The sequence below is a fragment of the Lutra lutra genome, chromosome 6 (genome assembly GCF_902655055.1).
Source record: "Lutra lutra chromosome 6, mLutLut1.2, whole genome shotgun sequence".
Lineage (NCBI taxonomy): Eukaryota > Metazoa > Chordata > Mammalia > Carnivora > Mustelidae > Lutra > Lutra lutra.
In genome coordinates, this window is record NC_062283.1 from 107887954 (window position 1) to 107913279 (window position 25326).

The 25326-nt window shown below is 37.0% G+C and overlaps 1 protein-coding gene across 4 annotated transcripts in view; it reads right to left on the bottom strand.

The window, feature by feature from the left end:
- Positions 1–496: 496 nt before the first annotated feature.
- Positions 497–25326, bottom strand: part of CEP162 (centrosomal protein 162) — a 103225-nt gene continuing 78395 nt past the window's right edge. For 3 of the 4 annotated variants that reach the window (XM_047734066.1, XM_047734068.1, XM_047734065.1), the window contains exons 23-27: positions 23892–24544; positions 20235–20376; positions 17687–17785; positions 12147–12281; positions 497–2176 (exon numbers count right to left, since the gene is read on the bottom strand). In XM_047734066.1, coding sequence (XP_047590022.1) covers positions 1967–2176; positions 12147–12281; positions 17687–17785; positions 20235–20376; positions 23892–24544 — 1239 coding nt within the window. In that variant the 3' untranslated portion in view covers positions 497–1966. The remainder of the gene's footprint in view (positions 2177–12146; positions 12282–17686; positions 17786–20234; positions 20377–23891; positions 24545–25326) is intronic. The other variant, XM_047734067.1, reaches the window with a different exon arrangement.

Here is a 25326-nt window from a genome sequence, read left to right on the forward strand (position 1 = left end):
ATGCAGGTGCCTTATGACATTGTGAGGGGGATGGAATTGGTAGGAAGGGACTGATAATTTTTGGAACTTCATGAAAGCCTTCCTATTGAAGGAATGCCTGGGTGGCTCAGTCAGTGAAGCATCTGGGATGGAGCTCTGTCAGGTTCTGTGCTCAGTGGGGTGTCTGTTTTTCCATCCCCCTCTGACATCCCCCCAGCTCTTAAGTCTTTATAAAAAAAAAAAAAAAAAAAAAAAAGCCTTCCTATTCAAGATAGCCTAAGTGCTGTCCATCTCTGTGTTCTCATCCTAGACCTTCAGGACAATGACTAAGGAATGGAGTATGTTTCCTGAGGTTTATAGTTGTAACTACTAATTCTTATAGTACTTAGGGATCTTTACTCTGTAAACAGCATCGAACACCTGGTATGTGCACCGCTTATTCCAAAAGAGAATACAGAATCCTCATCAAAATAGGATGTATTTTTTTTATATTAATAGAATATTTGATGTTTCGGAATCAACCACGTTTGTGCTTGTAATGAATGGCTAATGGACAGACAAAAGGGAGGGATGGGTGTAGCAATAAATTAATAGGTTTGCAGATAAAAAATACACAAAAAGTACACTCAATTTAATAACCAAAATAGTTTGTTGTAACTTAAAATTCTTTCACATAAAAATAGCTCCTTTTAATTAATGCTTTTTCCACCCTCTTAAAGAAAAGGATATAAAAAATGTTGAACATTAAGACAATTGAATTCCTTATACTTAATTTCCACATTTCACATTTCTATCCATAATTTTACCAAGATCTATTTCACCTGTCTTTTACAGTCTTTCACCCTTTATTATTATTTCAGAATTGCACTTACTGTCATATGGTCATGAGCACTTGGAATGTGGCTAGTGCAAATCGAGTTGTGCTATAAATGTAAAACACCAGATTTTGGAGACTAAGTATGGAAAAAAATGCAGAACTCAAGTTTTATATTGCCATTTTAGATATATTAGATAATATAAATTAACCAAATTAATTTCATTTGCCTCTTATCTTTTTAAATGTGGCTATAAGAAAACTGAAAATTACATGTGCCTCATATTATACTCCTACAGGACAGCACAGCGCTAGAACACTTAAAAACAAGGTGGCTACAGCTTGAACTTACCAATAATTTATACACAATCTGCTTTTGGAAATGGGGATTGTAAAAAAAATCTTTTTATGCATGCTACTTTTATGCATGCTTTTCATTTTTCTAATGAACATATATTACTTTTTAAATAAAGATGTTATATTCCATTTATAATCTAAGACTTATAAAAAAGGACTAGTATTTAAGACACAGAAGCATAGAAGATTAAAACAATGAAGAAATCAAATTTCCCTATTACATGTGAACTATATTTTGCACCTTGTATCAGGTGCAAACATGAGGCACTCAGAGGTAGAAGTGGCAGTCTGGGAGAACATGGAGAATTCACTGTTGCTGTTCAAAGTTCTAATTCTTGTCAGTTATTGCAGAAGCTCTGCTACTCAGGGGACTGTCGCTGTGACTGTCCAAACCTCCGTGCTCACATTCTTCTTTAAGCTTCCAGGACAAAGAGGAGCTGTTTTTCCGGCATCAATGATTCAGAATACACACTTAGTCAAAAATGGCAGAATATGAGCAATTTTTTTCTTTCCACATCTAGACTACAAGTTAAGACCCTTTACAACTAATATCACTCGTTCTAATCATCTGACACAAAGGGACTTGCCCATAAATTACTTAACATGTGCCTGGTTAATGATTTTCAGTAAAACACAGCATTAATGTTTTTCCTTACTGATTTAGGGCAATTTAATGTGAAATGTGGCTTTTGCATTGTTTCCTTCCTGGCTACACACTGGAACACTTGTTTTCAAAAGCCGCCTTCTCCGAGTGGCACAGTCCCATTCACCCTCTATCTTCAGGCCTTTCCAGGAGGTCCTGGGAAATGCCAGCTTCTAGTAATACTCTGGTGCACTCACTTCATCCGCAAAAGCCACAGGCACAACGACCCCCTGCCGGTGCAGCTCTCGAAGAACATCTAATATAGAGTCTAATTCTGTGCGGAACTTGTCCAATTCCCGATTCTTCAACTGGGCAAGTCTTTTCCATTTCTCAATTTCTTTGTTTTGCTCAGTTTCTACTACTTGGTGTGTTTGCTGTATTATCTGAGGGGGTTAAAAAAATTCACATTATGGTCCCAGTTCACAGTGGGGGTGAAGATTTAACCATCTCAAAGAGTTCAAGTGGCACAATGCTGACTATGGTGGAGTGGAGGGAGCTGGAGCGGGGAGCCTTACCTAATGGGCTCCATTGTGTCAATCAACAAGCTGGTGGGTGAAGAGGGTAAGAAGGGGGAATTGTAATTCTGATAGGGAGTTAGGAAGCTTTAGTCTTGGTTTTTTTTTTTTTTTTTTCCCCTCTCACTCAAAACTTTAAAAAGTACCATTTTTAAAGCATCAGAAATTTCCAATACCTTGGTATGGATCCAAACCACCGCCCCCCCCCCCCAATATTGTTCCTCTTAAGACCAGCATTTGAGGGGCAATCAAAATAGTTCTAACATACACCACACATTATAGCAGGAGAAATGATAAATATACACACATTGTACATATGTTAACTCATCTAATCCTGCTAATACATGAGGAGGTGAATTCTATATATTTATACCCATTCAGCAGGAGGGAAATGGGGGCACAGATTAAGTAAAAAATAATTTGCCCTAGATTCACAAACAACTGGTTCGAGGCAGAGTCAGCACCCTGGCCTCAGAGTCCCTGCTCTTAACTACCACCCTAGACCATCTTGCTCATGTGGATGAATTTTTTCAACTGTGAAATGAGGGTACCCTGTCCAGTAACTTCTAATACAGTTCTTATCATTTCAAAAGGTCTTACCCTAAGGAAAACATTAGTCACAAGTATTACAAACCACAAAAAGTTGGACATATAAAAACAACTAGATAGGGCAACAAAGCAGTGTTTCTGACTATTAAATATGTTGACCTCTGCAATAGAATTTTTATAAATCTCTGGTTATAGAATAATTTCATTATTCTAAAATCAAAGCATTGGAGAAATACTGTGTAAATATTTAAGGGAAACAAAATGCTGGATGAATTTCCAATTCTAAGTTTAAACATGCTTTGAAAATTCTAGACATCTATTGAAATTTGGCATTTAACCACTTTTTTCCAGTTATATTGCTATAACTGACAAATAACATTGTGTAAGTTGAAAGTGCACACACATACACTGCGATACATGCAGACGCTGTGCAAAGGTTACCACGATAGTTAACATCCATCATTCACAGTTTTAAAATGTTTTCCTTGTGATGAAAACTTAAGATTTACTTTCTTAGTAACTTTAAAATATACAATAGACCTATAGACCAATGGAACAGTTAAGAGCCAAGAAATAAATCCATGCCTTTATTATGTTAAGGTATTCCTTTTTTACCTAATTTGTTGAGTTGTTTTTTTTTTAAATCATGAATAGATACTGAATTTTGTCAAAAGCTCTTTCTGCCTATCTATTTAAATAATCATAGGATTTGTATTTTTGGTCATTAATGTGACGCATCACATTTATTGACTTGCCTATGTTGAACCCTCCTTATCTCCCAGGGATGACTCCCACTTAATCATAGTGTATGGGCATTTAATGTGCTGTAGAATCTGGTTTGTTAATATTCTGGAAAAATTTTACATCTTTATTAGGGATGCTGGCCTACAGTTTTTCTTGTAGTGTCCTTATCTGGCTTTCTTGTCAGGGTAATGCTGGCTTTGTGAAAATGAGCTTGGGAGTGTCCCCTCGTTTTCTACTTATTGGAAGAGTTTGAGAAGGACTGGCATTAATTCTTTTAAAGTGTGGTAGAGGGATGCCTGCGTGGCTCATCTGTTGGCTGTCTGCCTTCAGCTCAGGTCATTATCTCAGGGTCCTAGGATTGGGGCCTAGGGAGACACTGGGGACTGTGGTTTTGGTGGTGCCTCTAAAAAGTCATCATCAGGATGCTGGGTGGCTCAGTTGGTTAAGCATCTACTTTCAGTTCAGGTAATGATCCCATAATTGAGTCATGCACTGGGCTCCTTGCTCAGTGGGGAGCCCGTTTCTCCCTCTGCCCCTCCCCATGCTTGTGCCCTCTAAAACAAAAAAAAAAAAGAAAAAAGAAAAAAAATGTGGTAAAGTCAACTGATTGGTCCTGGCCTTCTCATTATGGATTCTGTCTTACTAGTAATGGGTCCATTCCTATTTTCTATTTCTTAGTGATTCAGTCTTGGTAGGCTGTATGTTTCTAGCAATTTATTGCTTTCTTCTAGGTTGTCCAGTTTGTTGGCATATAGTTGTACACAGGAATTTCCTAGGATCCTTTGTATTTTTCTGGTATCAGCTATAATGTCTCCTCTTCCATTTATAATTTTAAGTCCTTGTTTGTCAATTTTATCTTTTCAAAGTATCAACTCCTAGAGTTTTGTTAATCTTTTCTATTGTCTTCCTATGCTTCATTTCATTTATTTTTGTTCTAATCCTTCTTTCCTTCTGCTAACTTTGGGCTTATTTTGTTCTTTTTCTAGTTCCTTGTGCTGGTAAGTAGGGTTGTTTGAGACCTTTTTCTTGATGTAGGCATTTAACACTATAATCTTCCTTTTTAGAACTGCTTTTGCGGGGCGCCTGGGTGGCTCAGTGGGTTAAGCCGCTGCCTTCGGCTCAGGTCATGATCCCAGGTCCTGGGTTCGAGCCCCACATCGGGCTTTCTGCTCAGCAGGGAGCCTGCTTCCTCCTCTCTCTCTGCCTGCCTCTCTGCTTACTTGTGATTTCTCTGTCAAATAAATAAATAAAATCTTTAAAAAAAAAAAAACTGCTTTTGCTGCTACCCATAAGTCTTGGTATGCTGTGTTTCCAATCATCTCAAGATATTTTTTTTAATTTCATTTTTAGTATCTTATTTGATCTGGTTAAGGTATGTTGTTGAACTTCTATGTATTTGTTAATTTTCCAGTTTTTAGTATTGATTTCTAGTTTCCTATCATTGTGGTCAGAAAACATACTTGCTATGATTTCAATCTTAAATTTGCTAAGACTTATTTTATTGCCTACTATATTAGGTATCCTAGAAAATTTTGTGTGCCTGCAAAGAATGTGTATTTTGCTGTTGTTGGAGGGATTGTACTGTGTATGTCCATTTTGTCTATAGCACTGTTTAAAAGCCACAGTTTCCTTATTGATTGCTTGGATGACCTATCCACTGATAAGCGTGATGTATTAAAGTCTCCTATCCGGACGCCTGGGTGGCTCAGTGGTTAAGCCTCTGCCTTCGGCTCAGGTCATGATCTCAAGGTCCTGGGATTCAGTCCCTCATTGGGCTCTCTACTCAGCAGGGAGCCTGTTTCCTCTCTCTCTGCCTGCCTCTCTGCCTACTTGTGATCTCTCTCTGTCAAATAAAGAAAATCTTAAAAAAAAAAAAAAGTCTCCTGTCATTGTATTGCTGTTTATTTCTTTTAGTTATTGTTAGTGGTTGTCATATCTATTTAGGTGCTCTGATGTTGGATGCATAAATATTTACAACTGATAATATCTTGATGGACTGACCCTTTTATCATTATATGATTATATAATTACCTCTGTCTCTTTAGGAGATTTTTTAGCTTATAATCTATTTTATGTGATATAACTACAGCTACTCCTGATTTCTGTTGGTTACCATTTGACTGAAATACTTTTTCTATCCCTTCACTCATCAGTCTATGCTGGTTTTAAAGCCAAAGTCTTTTTTTAGGTGGCATATTATTTGGACTATATTTCATCCATTTGGCAATTCTGTAGTTTGAATGGAGAATTTAATCCATTTACATTTAAAGGAACTATTGATAGATAAGGAATTACTATTGACATTTTGTTTCCTTCTGTTTTCTAGATCTTATGTTCCTTGCTTCTTACATCTTGCAGTCATCTTTTGTAATGTGATGGCTTTTTATAGTTGTATACTTTGACTCCTTTATCATAATCTTTTCTGTAATTTGTACAGGTTTTTATTTTGTGGTTAAAATGAAGCTTACAGAAAATGTGATTTATTTTTAACAATCTATTTTAAGTTAACTTTGATAGTATACATAAACTTTACATTTTCATTCTGACCCTCCCCAACTTCACGTTACTGATGTTAAAATTAATGTTTTTTATGTTTTGTATCCAATAAATTAGTGTAGTTGCAGTTATTTTTTAGTATGTCTTGTTTTTTCACGTACTGTAAAAACTGTTTTAACTTAGAGCTGTAAATGAATTAGGAAGCACCATCACAATTTTGTTCAATCTGACTATTTACCACTGAGTTTTTAACACCATTTATACGTTTTTATGATGTTAATTGGTTTCCTTTTATTTCCACCTGACAAATTCCATTTAGCATTTATTTGAAGGCAGTCTAGTGGTAATGAACTTAACTAGCTTTTTATGTTTATTGTATTGTGTACAACATAATGATTAACATTTGCATATGCTGTGAAAAGGTCCTACATTAGTTATCAAATGTGTTTTTCTAGTAAGAACTTTTGAGATCTACTCTTTAACAGCTTTCAGATATACAATTTATTGTATTAACTATAGTCACCACACTGTACATTACACCCCTTTAACTTGTTTATTTTACAACAGTTTTTACCTTTTCTCCCTACACACATCTTGCCTACATCCCATGCTCTGCCTCCAAAAACAACCTATTCTATTTATCTATGCATATAGCACTTAAGAATTTTTAAGACTGACTTTTAAAAATTTCAGATAGGTTATTGTGTATAGGAATGCAACAGATTTCTGTATATTGGTTTTGTATTCTGCAACTTTACTGAATTTGTTTTAGTTCTAACAGTGTTTTTGTAAAGTCTTTAGGGTTTCTTATATATCTTATCATGTCATTTGCAAAGAGTGATAGTTTTACTTCTTCTTTTGCAATTAGGAGACATTTTATTTCTCTACTAATGCATCCTTGTCTTGTTTGTGTGTGTGTGTTTTTTTTAAAGATTTTATTTATTTATTTGACAGAGAGAATAAGATCATAAGTAGGCAGAGAGGCAGGCAGAGAGAGAAGGGGGAAGGAGGCTCCCTGGTGAGCAGAGAGCCTGATGCGGGGCTCCCAGAGCCCTGAGATCATGACCTGAGCCCAAGGTAAGAGGCTTAATCCACTGAACTACCCAGGCGCTCCTTGTTTGTGATCTTAAAGGAAAAGCTTTCAGCTTTTCACCAATGAGTGTGGATTTTATTATGTCAAGGTACATTCCCTCTATATTTTGTTTGTTGAGTTTCTATTAGGAAAAGATGTTGAATTTTGTTAAATGCTTTTTTTGCATTTATGGAGATCATCTTATGATTTTTACTCTTCATTTTATTAATGAGGTATATCACACTGATTTGTGGATGGGAAACCATACTTGTATCTCTAGAATAAATACAACTTGATGGTGTATCATCCTCTTATAACATGCTGAATTTGACTTAATAATTTGTTCATGATTTTTATATCTATGTACACGAGGGACATTGACCAGTGTTTTCTTACACGGTTTTGGTACCAGGGTAATGCTGGCCCTGCAAAAATAAGTTTGAAGAGTTCCTTCCTCTTTTATTGTTTGCAAATGTTTGAAAGGCACTGGTACTGCTTCTTTGTTACATATTTTTAGAACTCACCAGCAAAGCCCTCTGGTCCTGAACTTTATCGGGATGTTTTTGATTACTAATTCAATCTCCTTATTAAGAATCAGTCTTTTCCGATCTTCTATTTCTTCATGATGCCTTTTGGTAAATTTTATGTTCCTAGAAATTTATCCATTTCTCCTAGGTTGTCCAATTTGTTGTACAATTATTCATACCAGTCTCATCCTTTGTATTTCTGTGTATCCTTTGCCATCTTTGGGCTTCATTTATTCTGTAGTTCCTTGAGCTGTAAAGCTGTCTATTTGAAATCTTGTTTCTTGACACAGGCACTTAATGCTATGAACTTCCCTCTTAAAACTATTTTTGGTGCATCCCCTAAGTTTTGGTATACTGTGTTTCCATTTTCAACTGTCTCAAAATATTTTTTATTTTTTTAAAGTTTTTTTTTTTTTAATTCATTTACTTGACAGATCAAATAAAGAATTTGTAGTAGGCAGAGAGGCAGGCAGAGAGAGAGAAAGGAAGCAGGCTCCCTGCCAAGCAGAGAGCCAGATGCGGGCCTCGATCCCAGGACCCTGAGATCATGACCTGAGCCGAAGGCAGAGGCTTAACCCACTGAGCCACCCAGGCACCCTCAAAAATATTTTTATATTTCTCTGTCGATTTGTTCTTCAACCTATTGGTTGCTTAATTTGGTTTCATTACACACATTTATGAATTTTCCATTTTTTTCCCTTTGTAATTGATGTCTAGTTTGATATCCTCGTGTTTGGGGAAATTGGCCTGATACTTCAGTCTTCAATTTATTAAGACTTGTTTCATGGCCAATATATGATCCATCCTGGAAAATGTTCCATGTGTGTTTAAAAATGTGTATTACTACTTTTGGATGGAATGTTCTGTATATGTTAATTCCATCTTACCTAATGTGTTGTTTCAGCCAATGTTTCCTTAAAGTTTTCTGTCTGGATGATCTATTGATGTCTGAGGAGACACATCAAAAAAAAAAAAAAAAATGCCAAGACTGATTCCAAGAGTTTACTATTTGTTTTTTGTAGTTTTATGGTTTCAGGTCTTACATTTAGGTCTTAATCCACTTAGAGGGTTGTTTTTTTTTTTTTTTTTGTATATGGTGTAAGATAGTGGTCCAATTTCATTCTTTTGCATGCAGCCATTCAGTTTTTCTAGCACCATTTATCGAAGAGACAGTCTTATCTTCATCATGTATTCTTGACTCCTTTATCATAGATTAATCGACCACATAAGTGTAGGTTTATTTCTGGGCTTTCTATTCTGTTCATTGATCTGTATGTTTTTCTGCCAGTCCTATACTGTTTTCATTACTGTAGCTTTGTAGTACAGTTGGAAAACTGGGAGTGTGATACCTTCAGCTTTGGCTACTCGGGGTCCTTTGTGATTCCGTATAAACTTGAGGAATATTTATGCTAGTTCTATGAAAAATGCTACTGTTGGTATTTTGATAGGGATTGCACTGAACCTGCAGACTGCTTTTGGGTACTATGACCATCTGAACAATATTCTTCCAATTCATGAGTATGGTGGTATCTTTGGTAACTTTCCATTTATTGTGCCCCCTTTAATTTCCTTCATCTAGGTCTTAGAATTATCAGAGTACAGGTCTGTTAACTCTTAGGTTAAATTTATTCCTACATATTTTATTCTTTTTGATGCAGTTATAAAGTGATTGTCTTAATTTATTTTTGCTGATTTTTAGTATACAGAAATGCAACAGATGTCTGTATGCTGCGACTTTACTGAACTAATTTATTCTGATTTTTTGTGGAGTCTGTAGGGTTCTCAATATACAGTATCATGCTATCTGTAAATAGCAACAGTTGTACTTCCTTATCAATTTGTATGCTATTTTTTTTTTTTTAAAGATTTTATTTTTTTCACAGACAGAGATCACAAGTAGGCAGAGAGGCAGGCAGAGAGAGAGAGGGGGAAGCACGCTCCCTGCCGGGCAGAGAGCTCGATGTGGGGCTTGGTCCCAGGACCCTGAGATCATGACCTGAGCCAAAGGCAGAGGCTTTAACCCACTGAGCCACCCAGGTGCCCCTGCTTTTTATTTGTCTGATTATTGTGCCTATGAATTCCAGTACTATCTTGAGTAAAAGCAGTGAGAGTGGACATTCTCGTACCAAATCATGAAAAAGCTTTGTTTTTCACCACAGCAGCATCATGTTAGCTATGGGTTTGTTGTATGTAGCCTTTATTATGTTGTTCCCTCTGTAGCCAGTGAGTTGAGAATTTTTATCATGAATTTATGTTGAGCTTTGTCAAATGCTTTTTTGACTGATATCTGCTGAGATTATATGATTTTTATCTTTTCCTTTGTTAATGTTAATGTGTCTCATGAAGATGCTCAACCGTCCTTGCATCGCTGGAATAAATCCCCCCATATTGTGGTGACTGATTCTTTTAATGTAGTTTTGAATTCAGTTTGCTAATAATTTTGTTAAGGATTTTTGCATCTATGTTGATTAGGGACAAAGTCTGATTTCTTCTTTTTTGTTATGTCTTTGTTGTTGGTATCAGGGTAATAGTGGCTTTGTAAGAATGACTTTGAAAATATTCCCTCCTCTTCAATTTTTTTCATATAGTTTGAAAAGGATTGGAATGAATTCTTTACAGGTGTATTCTTCCAACATTTGAAGCCATCTGTTCCTAGACTTTTCTTTCCTGGGAATTTTTTGGTTACCAATCCAATTTTGTTATTGGTAATTAGTCCGTTCAGATTTTCTATTTCTTCCTGATTCAATCTTGGGAGACTGTATATTTATAGAAATCCATTTCTTCTAGGTTGTTCAATTTGTTGGCATAGAACTTTTCACAGTAATCTTTTATAAACCTTTGTATTTCTGTGGTATTGGTTTAATTCCCCCTCTTTCATTTTTGAGTGTATTTATTGAAGTCCTCTCATTTTCTTGATGAGTCTGTCTTTATAAGCTTATCAGTTAATGTTTATAATTCAAAGAACCACCTCTTAGAGACCAAAAAATAGAAAAGATGAATGAAACTATTTCATTTATTTTTTTTTCTTGACCTTTATTACTTCCTTCTTTCTCCTATCTTTGAGCTTTGTTCTTTTTTAGTTTCTTTAGGTGTGATAGATTTTTTTTTTTTTTTTTTTTTAAGATTTTGTTTGAGAACAAGCGAGCACAAGTAGGTGGGGGGAGTGACAGAGGGAGAGGGAGAAGCAGATGCCCCACTGAGCAGGGAGCCCTACATGGGGCTCAATCCCAGGACCCTGAGATCATGACCTGAGATAAAGGTAGGCACTTAACCGACCAAGCCACCTAGGTGCCCTGAAATATTTCTTGTTTCTGTTTTGAAAGATTTCATTTATTTATTTGTCAGAGAGAGAGAAAGCACAGAGACAAGCAGGGGAAGCGATAGGCAGGGGGAGAAGGCTCTCTGCTGAACAGGGAGCCTGATGTGGGGCTCCATCCCGGGACCCTGGGATCATGACTTGAGCCGAAGGCAGACACAATTGTCTGAGCCACCCACGTGCCCCTATTTCTTGTTTCTTGAGGTAGGCCTGAAGAGCTATGAAAAATTTCCCTCACAGAACTGCTTTGGTTGTGTCCAAAAGATTTTGGAATGTTGTGTTATGTGTCTCAAGGCGTTTTAAAATTTCCTCTATGATTTTTCCCTTGACCTATTATTTAGTAGCATCTTGGTTAGCCTCCATGTATTTGTGTTTTTTTGTTGTTGTTGTTGTTGTAGTTGTTTTTTTGGTAATTGATTTGTAGTTTCATACCATTTTGGTTGGAAAAAATGCTTGCTTTGATTTCAATCTTACTAATATTATGAAACTTATTTTGTGGTCTAATGTGATCTATACTAAAGCTCATTCATTTTAAATTTCTATTATCTGTAGTTGAGTAATTGTGATATTACTAGTGCCAGGCATATATTTTAAATGATTTATCTTTTAATGTAATTCTACTTCTTATAAACATTTATAAAATGAATATGGACTATGGATTTCAAAACTCATTCTTTTTAGGCAGCCATCAGTAATTAAGAACATGAGGGGCACGTGGGTGGCTCAGTTGGTTAAGCATCCGACTCTTGGTTTGGGCTCAGGTTATGATCTCTGGGTCATGAGAGCAAACCATGCATTAGGCTCCATGTTTGGCTTGGGACCTGCTTGAGATTCTTTCCCCTCCTCCCTCTTCCTCCCCCTGCTTGTGTTCTCTCTCTCTAAAATAAATAAAATCTTAGAGAAACAACTTGTATCAATTTTTTTTTAAATTTGAGAGAAGATAAACCAGTCTTTTAGGCATTTGAAATTTAAAGTTTTATATGCTCTTAAAAGCTGTATTTTTATTCTTAATATCAATACACAATGAAACACTTCAGGAAGTAAGTGTTGCTAGAGATGGTAAAACTATAGCAAATGGGAGGTACTTAAAAGTGAAGAGCTATACAAATGTGTAAATATAATTTACTACTTTACCTGTTGAAGTTCCTGCTCTCTTTGTTGATGTCTCATTTCCATCTGTTTAATTTTCTTTTCTAAGCCCATGAAATGTTTCATCTCTGGTGTATGGTTTTCTCTGGCTTCTCTCAGTTCTTCTAGGAGTTTTGTAATCTAAAATTGAGGTATGAAATAAATGAAAAATTGATAAGAAAAAAAGCTTTTACCAGGTAGTTTTAAGAATATTTACTACATTTTCTTTGTATAAAATTTATCTAGAGAAGAGGCTTCTTTTTAGTAAGAAAAATACCTTGAGTTGTTAGGCTGAGCCAGAATTAAAATTATTATTCTAACTCTGAAGTGACCTCATAATCCAAAAGGTTCCAGATGACTGGACCACCTCCTCCCATGTATGCCAGGCTGATTACAGCATTCATAATGAAGGTGGGCACTGTCTTTGGTATATTCAGATTTGCTAACAAAGTATCAATGTATTTAATAGGTTGATTACTTTTAGGGTTAAGTAATACATTTTAAGCATCCTACACAGTATAGTACCCAACACAGAGAAAGAGTTCAACCTCTTTCTGAGATAACATACTGAATTCTTTCTGTCCTGGCTGTTATCTTAGGTCTGAGAATACAGACATGAAAGATACAGTCCATCCTCATCGAGGTTACAGTCTAGTGTGGTACCTCCCTTTTCATACCATGGTTCACAGAGAAAAAAGGTCATATTTTCATGGTGCCAGTGACTAAACAGAGGGGTCTGAGAGATCTTTATTTTGGGCTTCGTGAAATAAATGTATTTTCTTTATACCACATAATTATAATTTACTGCTAGTATTAAAAAACAAAATAAGGGCACCTGGGTGGCTCAGTTGGTTTTAGTGACTGCTCAGGTCATGATCCTGGAGTCCCAGGATCGAGTCCCACATCAGGCTCCCAGCTCTGCAGAGAGTCTGCTTCTCCCTCTGACCTTCTCCCCTCTCCTGCTCTATTTCTCTCAAATAAATAAAATCTTAAAAGCAAAATAATAAGCAAGTGAAAAAGGCTAAAATTAAAAATTCAATCATGTTTCCTATGGAAACACTCAGTACCTAATAACACTGATAATGCTATAAAAAAAAAAATCCAAAACACACCCCCCCGACCCCATACAATTATGTGAAAATACAAGCCAATGAAATCAGAAGCAAATCTAAATATTTGAAAATGTGGGACATCCCTGATTATCACCGGTGACCAAAAAAATTTGCACACTTTAATTGGGATGATTGGCACTGTCATATTTGTTAAATATCACTTCAACTTCTGTAAACTTTTTAATGACTGAAAAATGATTTTGAGTTTGTAATGAGACAACATTTTCATGATCTGCAGGGAACCCATTCCTGGTATTATGCTAAGTGAACTAAGTCATAGAAAGACAAATACCATATGATCTCACTTATATATAGAATCTTAAAAAAAAAAACAAACAAACCCAAACTCCTAGAAAAAGAGATCAGATTTGTAGTTATCAAAGGTGGACAGGAAAGGGTTAAAAGGGGAATTGGATGAAGCGATCAAAAAGGAACAAACTTCCAGTTATAAGTAACTATACTAGGAATGCAATGTATAGCATGAAGACCATTGTGAACACTGCCGCATGGTATACATACATACATACATACATGAGTAAATCCTAAGAGTTCTCAGTGTTAACCGAGGTAAGAAAAATCTTTTTTTTTCTTAATGGATGAAAACTAAGCTTACTGTAGTAATCATTTCATTATATATAGAAGTTAAATCTTTATGCTGTATACCTTAAACTTCTACAATAGTATATGTCAACTATATCTCAATAAAATTGGAAAAAAATGAGAAGGTATATACTGACATGGGAATATATTTATATATACTGTTAGGTAAAAAATTATCCTTTAAAATCCTATATATGCAAACACACATAAACATGTATTTTACATGTGTGTGTGCATAAGCACACACCCTCACAGTATTTGTAACTATATATGAATAAAGAAAATCTGAAAGAATAAATAGCAAAATATGCTCTGGGTAATGGGATTGTGGATGATTTTATACTTTCTAATTTCTCTAATATATATTAATCTTAGTACAAAAATGTTAAATAGTCTTAAATATTTAATAAAATATATTAAAAATTATTTATAAACAAATCCATACTCACCAGGGATAGAAGTATGTAACATCAATAAAAAGAAAGCATATATTCCTAAATGGATAAAATTCTTATTGTCTTACTACTTTATTGTTTTACTGAAGTGAAAGAGGGATTCGCCCAGATCGTGTTACTCAAGATGGATTAACATGTTTTCCTAATAAAGGAGACAGACATCACAGACCACTAGCAGGAGGAGGCTCGGTTAGGGGAATTCAAATGATCCATGCATAGCCCAAAGACTTCTTCCCAGAGAAGACATATGTACTATCCTTTTATATGCTGGTGAGTAGATAATCTTACAAACTACAAATTTCAATTCAGAATGAACCATAAAATTACTGCTATTTTTACTCCTTTAAATGACCATGACCTGCTGGAGTCTGTGTGCTTCCAACCATCCCATGTGCCTTCCTACCTTGCAACTTACTGGCTGATGCATTTCCCTGGCCACATTGCTGGGATGAACGCTAGTGCTTGTGAACACTTAATCTAGTGAGTCTAGATTCCAATATGGTCTAGAACTGAAGGAGATACTGACCTTAGATTTAAGCCCATTACTGCTGTCCACTGTCTGTCCTCTGGCAATGCCTGGTTTGGAGGTGGGCATGTGACTCAGTTCTGATGCAAAGAAAGTTAGCTGGGGGACCTTAGTTTATATGTTGGTTTATTTCTTTGTCCCACTCACTAGAATACAAGCCCTTTCAGGGTGATACCTTCAGGTGTTCTACTCATTTCTGTATCCCAAAAGCCTATTGATAGTGCCTGATACCTAAACATTTCTTCTAAAAGCTAAGTAGTAGACTTTATTCCATTTAATAGCTAAAGAAACCTGAGACTAAGAGTTTAAAAACAATAGTAAACGGCTGTGGGTAAAAGGTAAATACAATTCTTCCTTCTGCATGAGAAACTGGCCTTGGGTTCAATTCACTTTCTAGCTTTGTTCTCTTGATAAAGGTACACTGCTTATGGTAAGGCCCCAACTGGTGGAACATCCTCTGGGCTTGGAGGATTCGGCATGAACTGAAATACCTGGTGGGAAGTGGTAGGTTTGGGCTCTCCTGGAAGTGGTGACTATTGCACTGGGCATGTCCCCGTGGGATCCACTGTGCATAACGTATTAGGAGACGCTCGTTCTTGCGGAATGTGGGGAGTTTAAGCCTGGGTGATTCCTCTAACTGCCAGATGTGAGTCTTACTCCCTTGTACCTGTGTGGTCTCCAGAACAGCTGTGTGGACTGCTGTGGGAACTACTCACACCAAAGAGCAAAAGGCCCGCTGCTGCCTTGCTGTTTCCTGGTTTATATCCAGAGTACCAAGTGTTGCCTACGGTCACTACATGACTCTAAATGTTTACATGACCTGTCACCCTAAGGCTCACTAATATGTTGAAGAATTTACACCCAGATCTTATCATAACCCCCCAAATTATTCCTACTATTCATTTGTAAATAAAAGCTGCTAGCTCTAGACTATTTGACACAAATTACAGTAAAAATTCTGATAATTTTTAGGAGTCACTATTAATAGTCCTTGAGTTCATATTAGGGGTCACTCTTGAATGGTTTCTAAAATTTGAATAGACTATACAGGTAAAACAAAATCCTACCGATGAAAAATTATGACCAATAAAATGCATATACTAACTGCAGAACATGGAAACTAGCAATAATAGCAGCAGTCCTCTCAGTTGTCTAAATTTAAGGAGTCTGAGTAGAGATTCAAGTCCTTTGTCTTCAACTTCAGGGTGCAAGGAAATAAACAGATTGTTGGGAGTCAACAGTGAGTGGAAAAATAAGACCAGAAATCTATGATGAGTGCTAAAATATGAACGATTACCTTTTTCATTATAATATTTTTAAAAAAAGATTTTGAGGAATTCATGCCTCAGTTAGGATTTTAAAGAGATGTGGTTTGACAACACTTGAGGTAACATAGGCATGGAACAAAATGCAGAAATTAGAAAAATCTTTTCAGGTTTTGATGGTTCACCTCCCAAGGTGTTGAACTATGTTGGAAAATTTTATTTTATTTTTTTAACTATGTTGGAAAATTTTAGATCACGGTTTTCTCTAGAGATAGAATAACAACAAACAAGCAGTCAAAAATAAAAACAGAATTTACTCCCGTTAAAAACTGTGTGTTGTGCTTTTTCTTGTGGTCCTAAAGAGAATGGGATTTACCCATCTTTCTTAAACAACTGAAAAACTAGATGACCTGCGAAGCAACTGTTTTCAAACCCCAGCTAACAGCACTGCAGGACTGTGATTTGTGAGGAATAGGCAACACACCAGGTGAACTCTAAGACTGCCTAGCTGGCTGCCCCGAGGCACCTTCGAAGCCAGTGGAAATAGCCAGAATAATTCTGGGAGCTCCTGCAGGGCTGGGAAAATGAACTATTCCCACCAGCCCGAGAGAAAAGTCCCTTGGAAGGCTCTCAGGAGGTTATCAGTAGTGGGAATAAATAAGCCCTGTTAAAACAGCTATTATAAATGTACTGCCTATTAAAAAGGCAGACTGTATTTTATTTAAGAGATGGAGTGTTTTAAGTTTTTCAGTAAACAGGCTTCAAAATCATGTGTTGCATCTTTCCTATTTTCAAAATAGTTTATCTATTCTTAAACTAGGAACACTGTAACTTGACTAAAACTGACCTTTATCTTGCAAACACTAGAACATACTTCCTTTTATTACTTTTCCTCAAAAGTTTACTTTATGTGTGTGAAGTTCTGCTAAATTACTGCTTATTCAACAATGTTTATGTACATCTTAAACAATGAAAAGAATGCATATATGCTGAACTACAGCCTTTCAATTAATTTATACCTAAGTGTGGAATGTTTTTACATTAATCTTTTCATAATGCCGTTAGTTGTATGTATGTTCTGCTTCTATGGTTTAATAAATTCTTGAATAAAAAGTGGTGTACATGCTTCAAAGAATGCAGTTTATCTTTTTTTTTTTTTTTAAATAATTTCTAGAACTAAAAGGATCTTAGAGTAATAAAAGGGTGAGTTTCCAGAAAGATCTATTTCCTAAAATACTGTCACTGGGGATCCAGCATGACTATAATGATTGCTTTATAGTATTCATACTTAATGCAGAAATGGCCTTAACCATCTAGTTTTATCTCCTTAAAAAAAAAAAAAAAAAAAAAAAGATCCAAATACCCCTTCACTCTATTTCCTCAATGCCCAGAAAAATGTCAACATCAACTATATAAGAAAATATTTGAGAGTTCCATCTGGGGAAAGCAGACTTACCGTAAACAAGTTATTGATATATTTTCAGGATATTTCTATTTGCACATTTGTTAAAAAAATTTATATGAAAGTAGTATGATTGAAATGGCTAAGAAAAGCTTATGTTAGCCCAATACTTTTGTTATTTCTTACCTCTTTCTGTAGGATTTCTTCTCGAACTTGAGAAACTGCAAGAGACTCTTGTTTACCCTGCAGCTCGTTAACTTGACTTTGGAAATGTTTTAGAAGTACCTAGGGAATTATGTTAGAAGTGCTGAGTTAAGAGTGCTTCCCCAAACATCATTTGAAAAATATAAGAAAACCAACTAATGGATTTTGTTTGTACTAAAAGAAATTCTCAATATTTTAAAATTACCAAACTCTAACATGGAAATAAACTGCCACAGGAATTAAGTTCATAGATTAACTAAGCTCATTGAATACACTCATTATTTTGTTTTAATATTTAATATAAAGCATCACACATAATACAAATTAATGGCTATATAACTGCGTGACTTCTTTATCTCTAGTACTTTTCTCCTGGAGGCCTGAAAAACACCTTTTAAAATAAACCTCTATTAAAAAGTCAAAGGGTTCTGAAGAAAGTAGCCAATATCATCTTTATTATTTTGTGATTAAGTAGGAGAATAGTTTTTAATTAAAGAGCTAATGACAAAGACCGCACAAGCCTAGTATTAGCATGAAATAAATGTCACACATTTTTGGCAAACAAGTACATGAATACTTTCATCAAGAAACTGAAAACTTAGGAAAAATGTGCATCTCTTAACCTCTAATGCTTTTACTGTTTTCCTCCTCAGACTATGCTGACTTCCACTTAACTCCTAATTTATAGTATTAGATTTAGGAACCCGGGAAAGTAACATTAATGGCACTATGTATGGTGCAATGACACTACCTCATCCGCCTCTCCCAACTACACATTGATTTGCTATCATGTTTATACTGCCCACAGACAGCCTGCTTCTGTGGAGGGAGAAAGCCAGAGAAGTTATCTGCAACTGCTATATGCTGATTACCTTTGAAAAGTACTCTAAATCATTCTCCTTGAAATATTAAAATAGGCCAAATTCTTTGTTTCTGAGCTATATGAACTTAAATTATAGACCTCATTACACTTCACCCAAATCCCCCAAATACTTCAACATGCATCTCCTTATAAGGGTATCTTCTCACAAAACCATACTAGCATTTTTAATAGCTGAAATAATGCCCAATAGTTTCATAATATCCAATATCTGGCCCTACAACCAAATAAAATTGCTCAACTGGGAAGTTTAAGTGGGCTCTACGCTGGGCAGGGCCCAAAATCATGACCCTGAGATCAAGACCTGAGCTGAGATCAAGAGCTGGATGCTTAAATGACTGAGCTACCCAGGCCCCCCTGAGTGATTTGTTTTTAATCAAGATGCTATTAAATAGGGGCGCCTGGGTGGCTCAGTTGGTTAAGCAACTGCTTTCGGCTTAGGTCATGATCCTGGAGTCCCGGGATCGAGTCCCACATTAGGCTCCCTGCTTGACAGGGAGTCTGCTTCTCCCTCTGACCTCTCCCCTCTCATGCTCTCTCTCTCTCTCAAATAAATAAAATCTTTAAAAAAAAAAAGATGCTATTAAATAATTATTGATGGGAGAGATGGTTGCAAGATAACATTTCCTGGTTTCCCCCCACCTCAGCTTGTTTTTTAAAATTAAAACCGAAAGAAGAGAGCACAATGGACATTTATATATCCTTCAATTTGATTTATCAACTGCTAACATTTTTGCCATATTTGCTTTCTTTTGGGGGGGCATAACTATTCTTTTTTTTTTTTTTTTTCCCCTTAAAGACTTTTATTTATTTGACAGAGATCACAAGCAGGCTGAGAGATAGGCAGGGCGGGGGTCGGGTGGGGAAGGAGGCTCCCCGCTGAGCAGGAGCCCAATGTGGGGCTTGATCCCAGGACCCTGGGATCATGACCTGAGTCGAAGGCAGAGGCTTTAACCCACTGAGCCACCCAGGCGCCCCGGGACATAACTATTCTATCTTAATGTTGTGTTTTCAATTTTCTAACACCATAGAAAATGGGCTACATACTAGGTATTCAAGGATGTTCCACATAGATGTACATACTAAGAAGGAACATACACCTTTTAGAAGAAACATGGACGAACTTTCAGCATACTCTGTCATAATTCTAAGAAGACTGTGCTTCGTAATGACTACAGTTATGTGTATCTCTCTGTTGATTATTTTATCCCAGTGCCTGATTGTCTATAGACCTTGAATCATTATTTGTTTAATGAATGAAAGGCCACTGGGCAAGAAGAATGACTAGGATAATTACTCGTTAACCAGGACTTGGGCAGAGGGAGATGGTTCAACATTCAGGTTCAAGTACTCAGGTCTCAATTACATAATGGGATTCTACCATTCCTTCTACCATCCCTTAGGAGAAGAACTATTTGAGAAATGTTGGGACAAAACTGAGAAACCCCTGTTTCAAGAGAGAATAATCTTAAAGTAGAATAGTTAAATGCACGGTAATGGCACCGTCTCCTATAAAAAAAAAATCACGTCAGTAATTTCTCATTTCTCTCAAAAAGCAAAGTTAACGTATTTCTGAATTAAATAATGTTCTGTTAACAGTCCTGAAAAAAATAATTTTAAAGCCAAAGAAAGTGTGTTAAAGTCATCTACCTCTTGAGTTGCTATTTTACGATTTAGTTCAGCTACTTTGGAAGAAGAATTTTCTACTGCATTTTGGCAAAGGAGTTTCTCTACTTCCCTCTGATGAGATGCTTTGAGAGATGCAATGTGTGCTGCAGTATCTTCCTTGACTCTGCAGAGCAAATCAAAGAAAATCACGCATAAAAACAGCCTTTCAACTCAGAGTTAGCACAAAAATAACATATGAAACCTGGAAATTAAAGAAACAAAGTGGGAGAGAGCACCAATACTGCACTCTGACAGGTGCTTTATACAGGATCGCCTGTGAGATCTTACAACCATGCCATGAGCTATTATTTACTGAATTTTATAAGGGCAAACTTGAGTTTAGGAAAGAGTGATGTCTCTAGAGTTCATTAGTAAATTGCAGACCTGGGGTTTAAGCCCAGCAGAGTTGGAGCTCAAAGTCTGGACCTTTCACTCAACCCCCAGCCTGGGGCTGTACTTTCTGGTAGAATCAAAGGTTCTAAATGTTCTGTCTGGATTAAAGCAAGGGCCTCATTCTCATATTTTATCTTTTAAGAGAAACTCAGTTCCTTTTAGGATCTCCAAAGCTTTGTCTCTAGGCAACATGTTTTTGGTCCATGCATATGACTCCAGGGCTAGCTGCCTTGTCATAAAAATAAAATAATCTTTATGGTAATTCTTTGGGACCCACTGTAACCTGCACCTAGTGTTTTTTGCTTAAGTGTGAGAGACTGATTTTTGTCTCTGACAAAATTCACACATTCAGAGGCAGTTTAATAAGTGGCAAAGTTCTGATAAACACTTGATACATTCTTACAGATAAACATTTTCTCTCTTACTGGAAAAGTTATTAAAAAGTGACAGAATTTTACTCAAAGCAGATACTGGATAAATCTCTGTTGATACATATTAACGTGGCAAACCCCAAACTATAAACAAATTTATCAGTTGCTTATTTGACTTATATGAATATTTCCTCATGGAAAGGGTGTGATTAGGGTCTTCGGAAAAGCATAAAAATCTAAAGCACTTATGATATAACCAAACTAAAGTAAAAAACAACTGAACAACAACAACAACAACGACAAAGCTAAAACAGCCTAAATCTGGGATTGGGAAAAGTTATTCCTCACTTCTCAGGCCCAGGGCTATCTGATAAGCAGGTTAACAATACCAAATCATGTATAGAAAAATGCACAGGAAGAATTTCAATTTTAAATTATTTTCTGAAAAGAATATGATTCTTTTCAAATAGCTTCATTTCCAGTATCACATTCAGGACTTGAGAAACAAGGTTTCAGTTTGGAAGCATTTATGGTCGACAGGATGATTCAATCAGACACAGCTGCCAATCAATCGATAGGCATTCGTCTAAGTGCTCGCTCCTTCTGCTCCTACGCCAGGTTGCAAAAGAAGGATAATCTTTTTTTTTTTTTTTTTAGATTTTTATTTATTTATTTGACAGAGAGAAATCACAAGTAGGCAGAGAGGCAGGCAGAGAGAGAGGAGGAAGCAGGCTCCCCACTGAGCAGAAAGCCTGATGCGGGGCTCGAACCCAGGACCTGGGATCATGACCTGAGCCGAAGGCAGCGGCTCAACCCACTGAGCCACCCAGGCGCCCCAAGAAGGGTAATCTTATATCAGTTCTCAAGGAGTCATAAGGCAGTGTACGACTAGTGCTTTCTTGGTACTTAATATAGGTACTTGGTACATAAGTTATAGGGGAGCTAGGAGCAGGAAATTTCCTGGGAGGCTCTAGGAAATACTTTGTGAAGGAAGCAGTACTTGAACCATGGATGAGCAAAAGGCAGCAAAGACATTCAGCAAGTCAGGCCCACAGAGAAGGTTCTGGCACCTGGGAAGCCATGTAGAATAATTTAGTCTTGATACTTCAGGAAGTGGGAGTTATTAGAGGGCAGTATAACTCAGATACAGGAATATTTAAGGAATATTAATGATTTTTAAGTGAAATGATTGGGGGAGACAGAAACTAAAATCAGGAAGATTAGGGTGGGGAAGCTGTCTAGTAAACCAGGTAAGACTGCTGTCTACAGGGAGGTAGAAAGCAAAAGGACACGTATTTATAAGGAAGCACCCCATAAACTGTGAGCCCAAGAAATAAAGGAGGTAAAGCTGGACTTGGCGATTGAAAAACCACGGTCATAGACAGAAATGGGAAAGTTTTGAGGAGGAGAGAGTTTATTGGAAAAATGGAATAAAATTTGAGATACTACTGATTCTGAGAGGAACAATTTGGAAAATAGTAGATTTAACATCTGTGCTCAGGGAAGAAAACAAGCCTTGAAAAGTAAATTGGAGTCATGGTTTGTAGAAACCACAAGAATGGATGAATTTAGCAAAGGAGAAAGAACTGAGAATAAACAGAAAGCTGAAAAATGAACCCTGGTAGAAGTCTGATTTTTGAGGAAGGAGAATGAAAAGGAGTCAGAGTTAGTTAAAAGGCACGGAAGAGGAGTGTTAGTCAGAGGTGTCAGTCATGGAGGTTATGGGAGGAAACCCGTTATTTCAGGAGAGCCACCAATGTCCAGGAAAATGAGAATAGAGACAACATCACTGGACCAGGAAAGGTCACTATTGAGAAATGAGATTTACAAGAGTGGTGAGGAGGAGAGCCCCGGTTGAGAGGAGGTGAGGTGCAAATAAGAGGCTTCTTGTGGAAAACTGGTACTGACAGAAAGAGGACTAGGACTTGGTTTGAGGACAGTGAAGAAGATCTGAACATGTTAGAAGGCTTGGAGGAAAGAAAGTAGACACTACTGAGTGATTCTGAGAAGGAAAGGGATGAGCACAAAAGTTCTTCAAGGCATGAATGGATGTGAGCACTAGATTATTTTGAAGAGTTTCTTTGGAAAAGAGGAACTTTTCCTTTTAGAATGTCAACTAGTTTGTTTTTTTAAAGACTTATTTTAGAAAGAGAGAGGGAGAGAGTGACTGCATGAATGGGGGCAGGGGAAGGGGCAGAGGGAGAGAAACTCAAACAGATTTCCCACTGAGCGAGGAACCCGACACAGGGCTCAGACCCAGGATATTATGACGCAAGCCGAAACCAAGAGCTGGACGCCCAGCAATCCAGCTAGGGGATTGGAATTCATGCCTCTATTTGGTCAGTGGAATGCTAATGCTGAGCTGAGCTACCCAGGTACCCCAGGGGATCTTAAGCAGGCTCCACACTCAGTGCAGACGCAGGGCTCGATCTCATGACCCTGACATCATGACCTGAGCGGCAATCAAGAGTCAGACGCTTAACCAACTGAGCTACCCAGGTGCCCCTGTTCAACTAGTTTTAGTAACAGCTGTTTTCTGCATCTGCCTAGGGATCATCAATGATGACATTCATTTGCAAGAAGGCCCCATGGGTCAGCTTATTAACACAACCTAGATAAATGTGGAGACAGGATTTGTCAGCCCAAGGACATGGTTGGGGTTGACATGGAGATTCAGGTTTATCAGAATCTGGCTTCCAACCGGTAGAGGATCCTACTCTGAGAGAGATCTATGCTTGGCAATGTAATACAATTTCTTAAGATTTGGTAATGAATTCAGTTCAGGGTTAAAACTAATTACCAGAGGAAATATATCTTACAATTTTGATGTTTTTATCTTTGTATGTCCCCATACAATTCCAGATTCACATTTTACCTTTTCATGGAATTTTCAAATTGGTTCACTGCGGCTTCAGATTTCATCTTCAGCTCATTCCTCTCTACAGTTAATCTCTCCAGTTCATTTTTCAATCTGCAGTTTTCTTGTAAAACCTCTGAAACATGGGAGTCAGTGAAAGTATGTGGTTGGTAAAGTCTGCCATCCAGGGTTCCAGGGAATGAGTTCGCACTTCCTTTACCTGAATGCAAACCATCTTTCTTCGCTCTTTTTGCAGTCACTTCCTCTCTACCCTTAGAGCTCTGATTAGACAGCATCATCCTTCTCTCCTTCTGAAGCCTCTCTACGGTTTTCGAAAGGTCTTGTATTTCTCTCCCCTTTGCAGCCAGCTCCTCATTAAGCCTCACCAGTTTAGCTTTAGCATGAGCCTGTTCTATCTGGAATTCGATAGACTGGAAATCTTTATCCTCTTTATCATTTTTCTTGAGCTCCAATTTGGCATTTTGATGTTTAAGAGTGTCTATTTCAGCTTCAAGTTTTTTTACAGTGATTTGATGGGCGTCCTTGATGTCGTCGAGTTCCTTCTCTAGTGCTTCGGCCCTGCGGGAGCTGTCGGACTGGTTCTGCGATGCCTCCTTTAATCTGCAGGCAAGTAGCTGCTCTTGCTCCTCCAGTCTCTGTTCATACTGAATCTGAAGACAAGAATCCGTGTCAGGTCAAAACCACTGCTAAGTAGGACATTGGTTACTGAAGCCCTGTGGTCTGCTGGGTCCTCCCTATTCCTTTATTCAGACACTCACTGCGCATTCTTTTTTTTTTTTTTCCTAAAGATTTTATTTATTTATTTGACAGAGACAGAGATCACAAGTAGGCAGAGAGGCAGGCAGAGAGAGGGGGGAAGCAGGTTCCCTGATGAGGGAAGTCCTAATCTTGAAAGGGCATAATGTTTTATCTTCTCAGTATGTTGCATCATCTCACAATTAATGTTTCTTTATAAACAAAAATTACACATTTCTGTATATATATATATATATATATATATATATATAATAAAACTTATTTTAAGTATCACAACTGAACCTATTATTGTGTACTCGTCTCTGCAAACTGACAAACTACGCTTTCAGGAGAAATAGGGAAAGCAATTGGGGGCACTGAAATCTTTAAGAAATAGTACATTTTCAACTTCTTAATATTCAATTTAGGAATTCTTAATATTCTTCGTAATATTCAATTTAGGAATCTCATAACGAGTAAATCAGCTTGGATTTGTTATACTGGAGTTTTAGTATTACAAAAAAAAAAATCCTAAATAGGTTCCTCTGTGGAGGGAGGCACTACAGTGTTTGTTCATCCATTCAATGAATATTTATTGAGCTACTGCTGTGTGCCAGGCTCTGTGCCAGATTCTGAAGATAAAGAAGTGTAGCCTTCCAACAGTTCACAGCCTGGTCAGGACAGTGACATGGCAAGT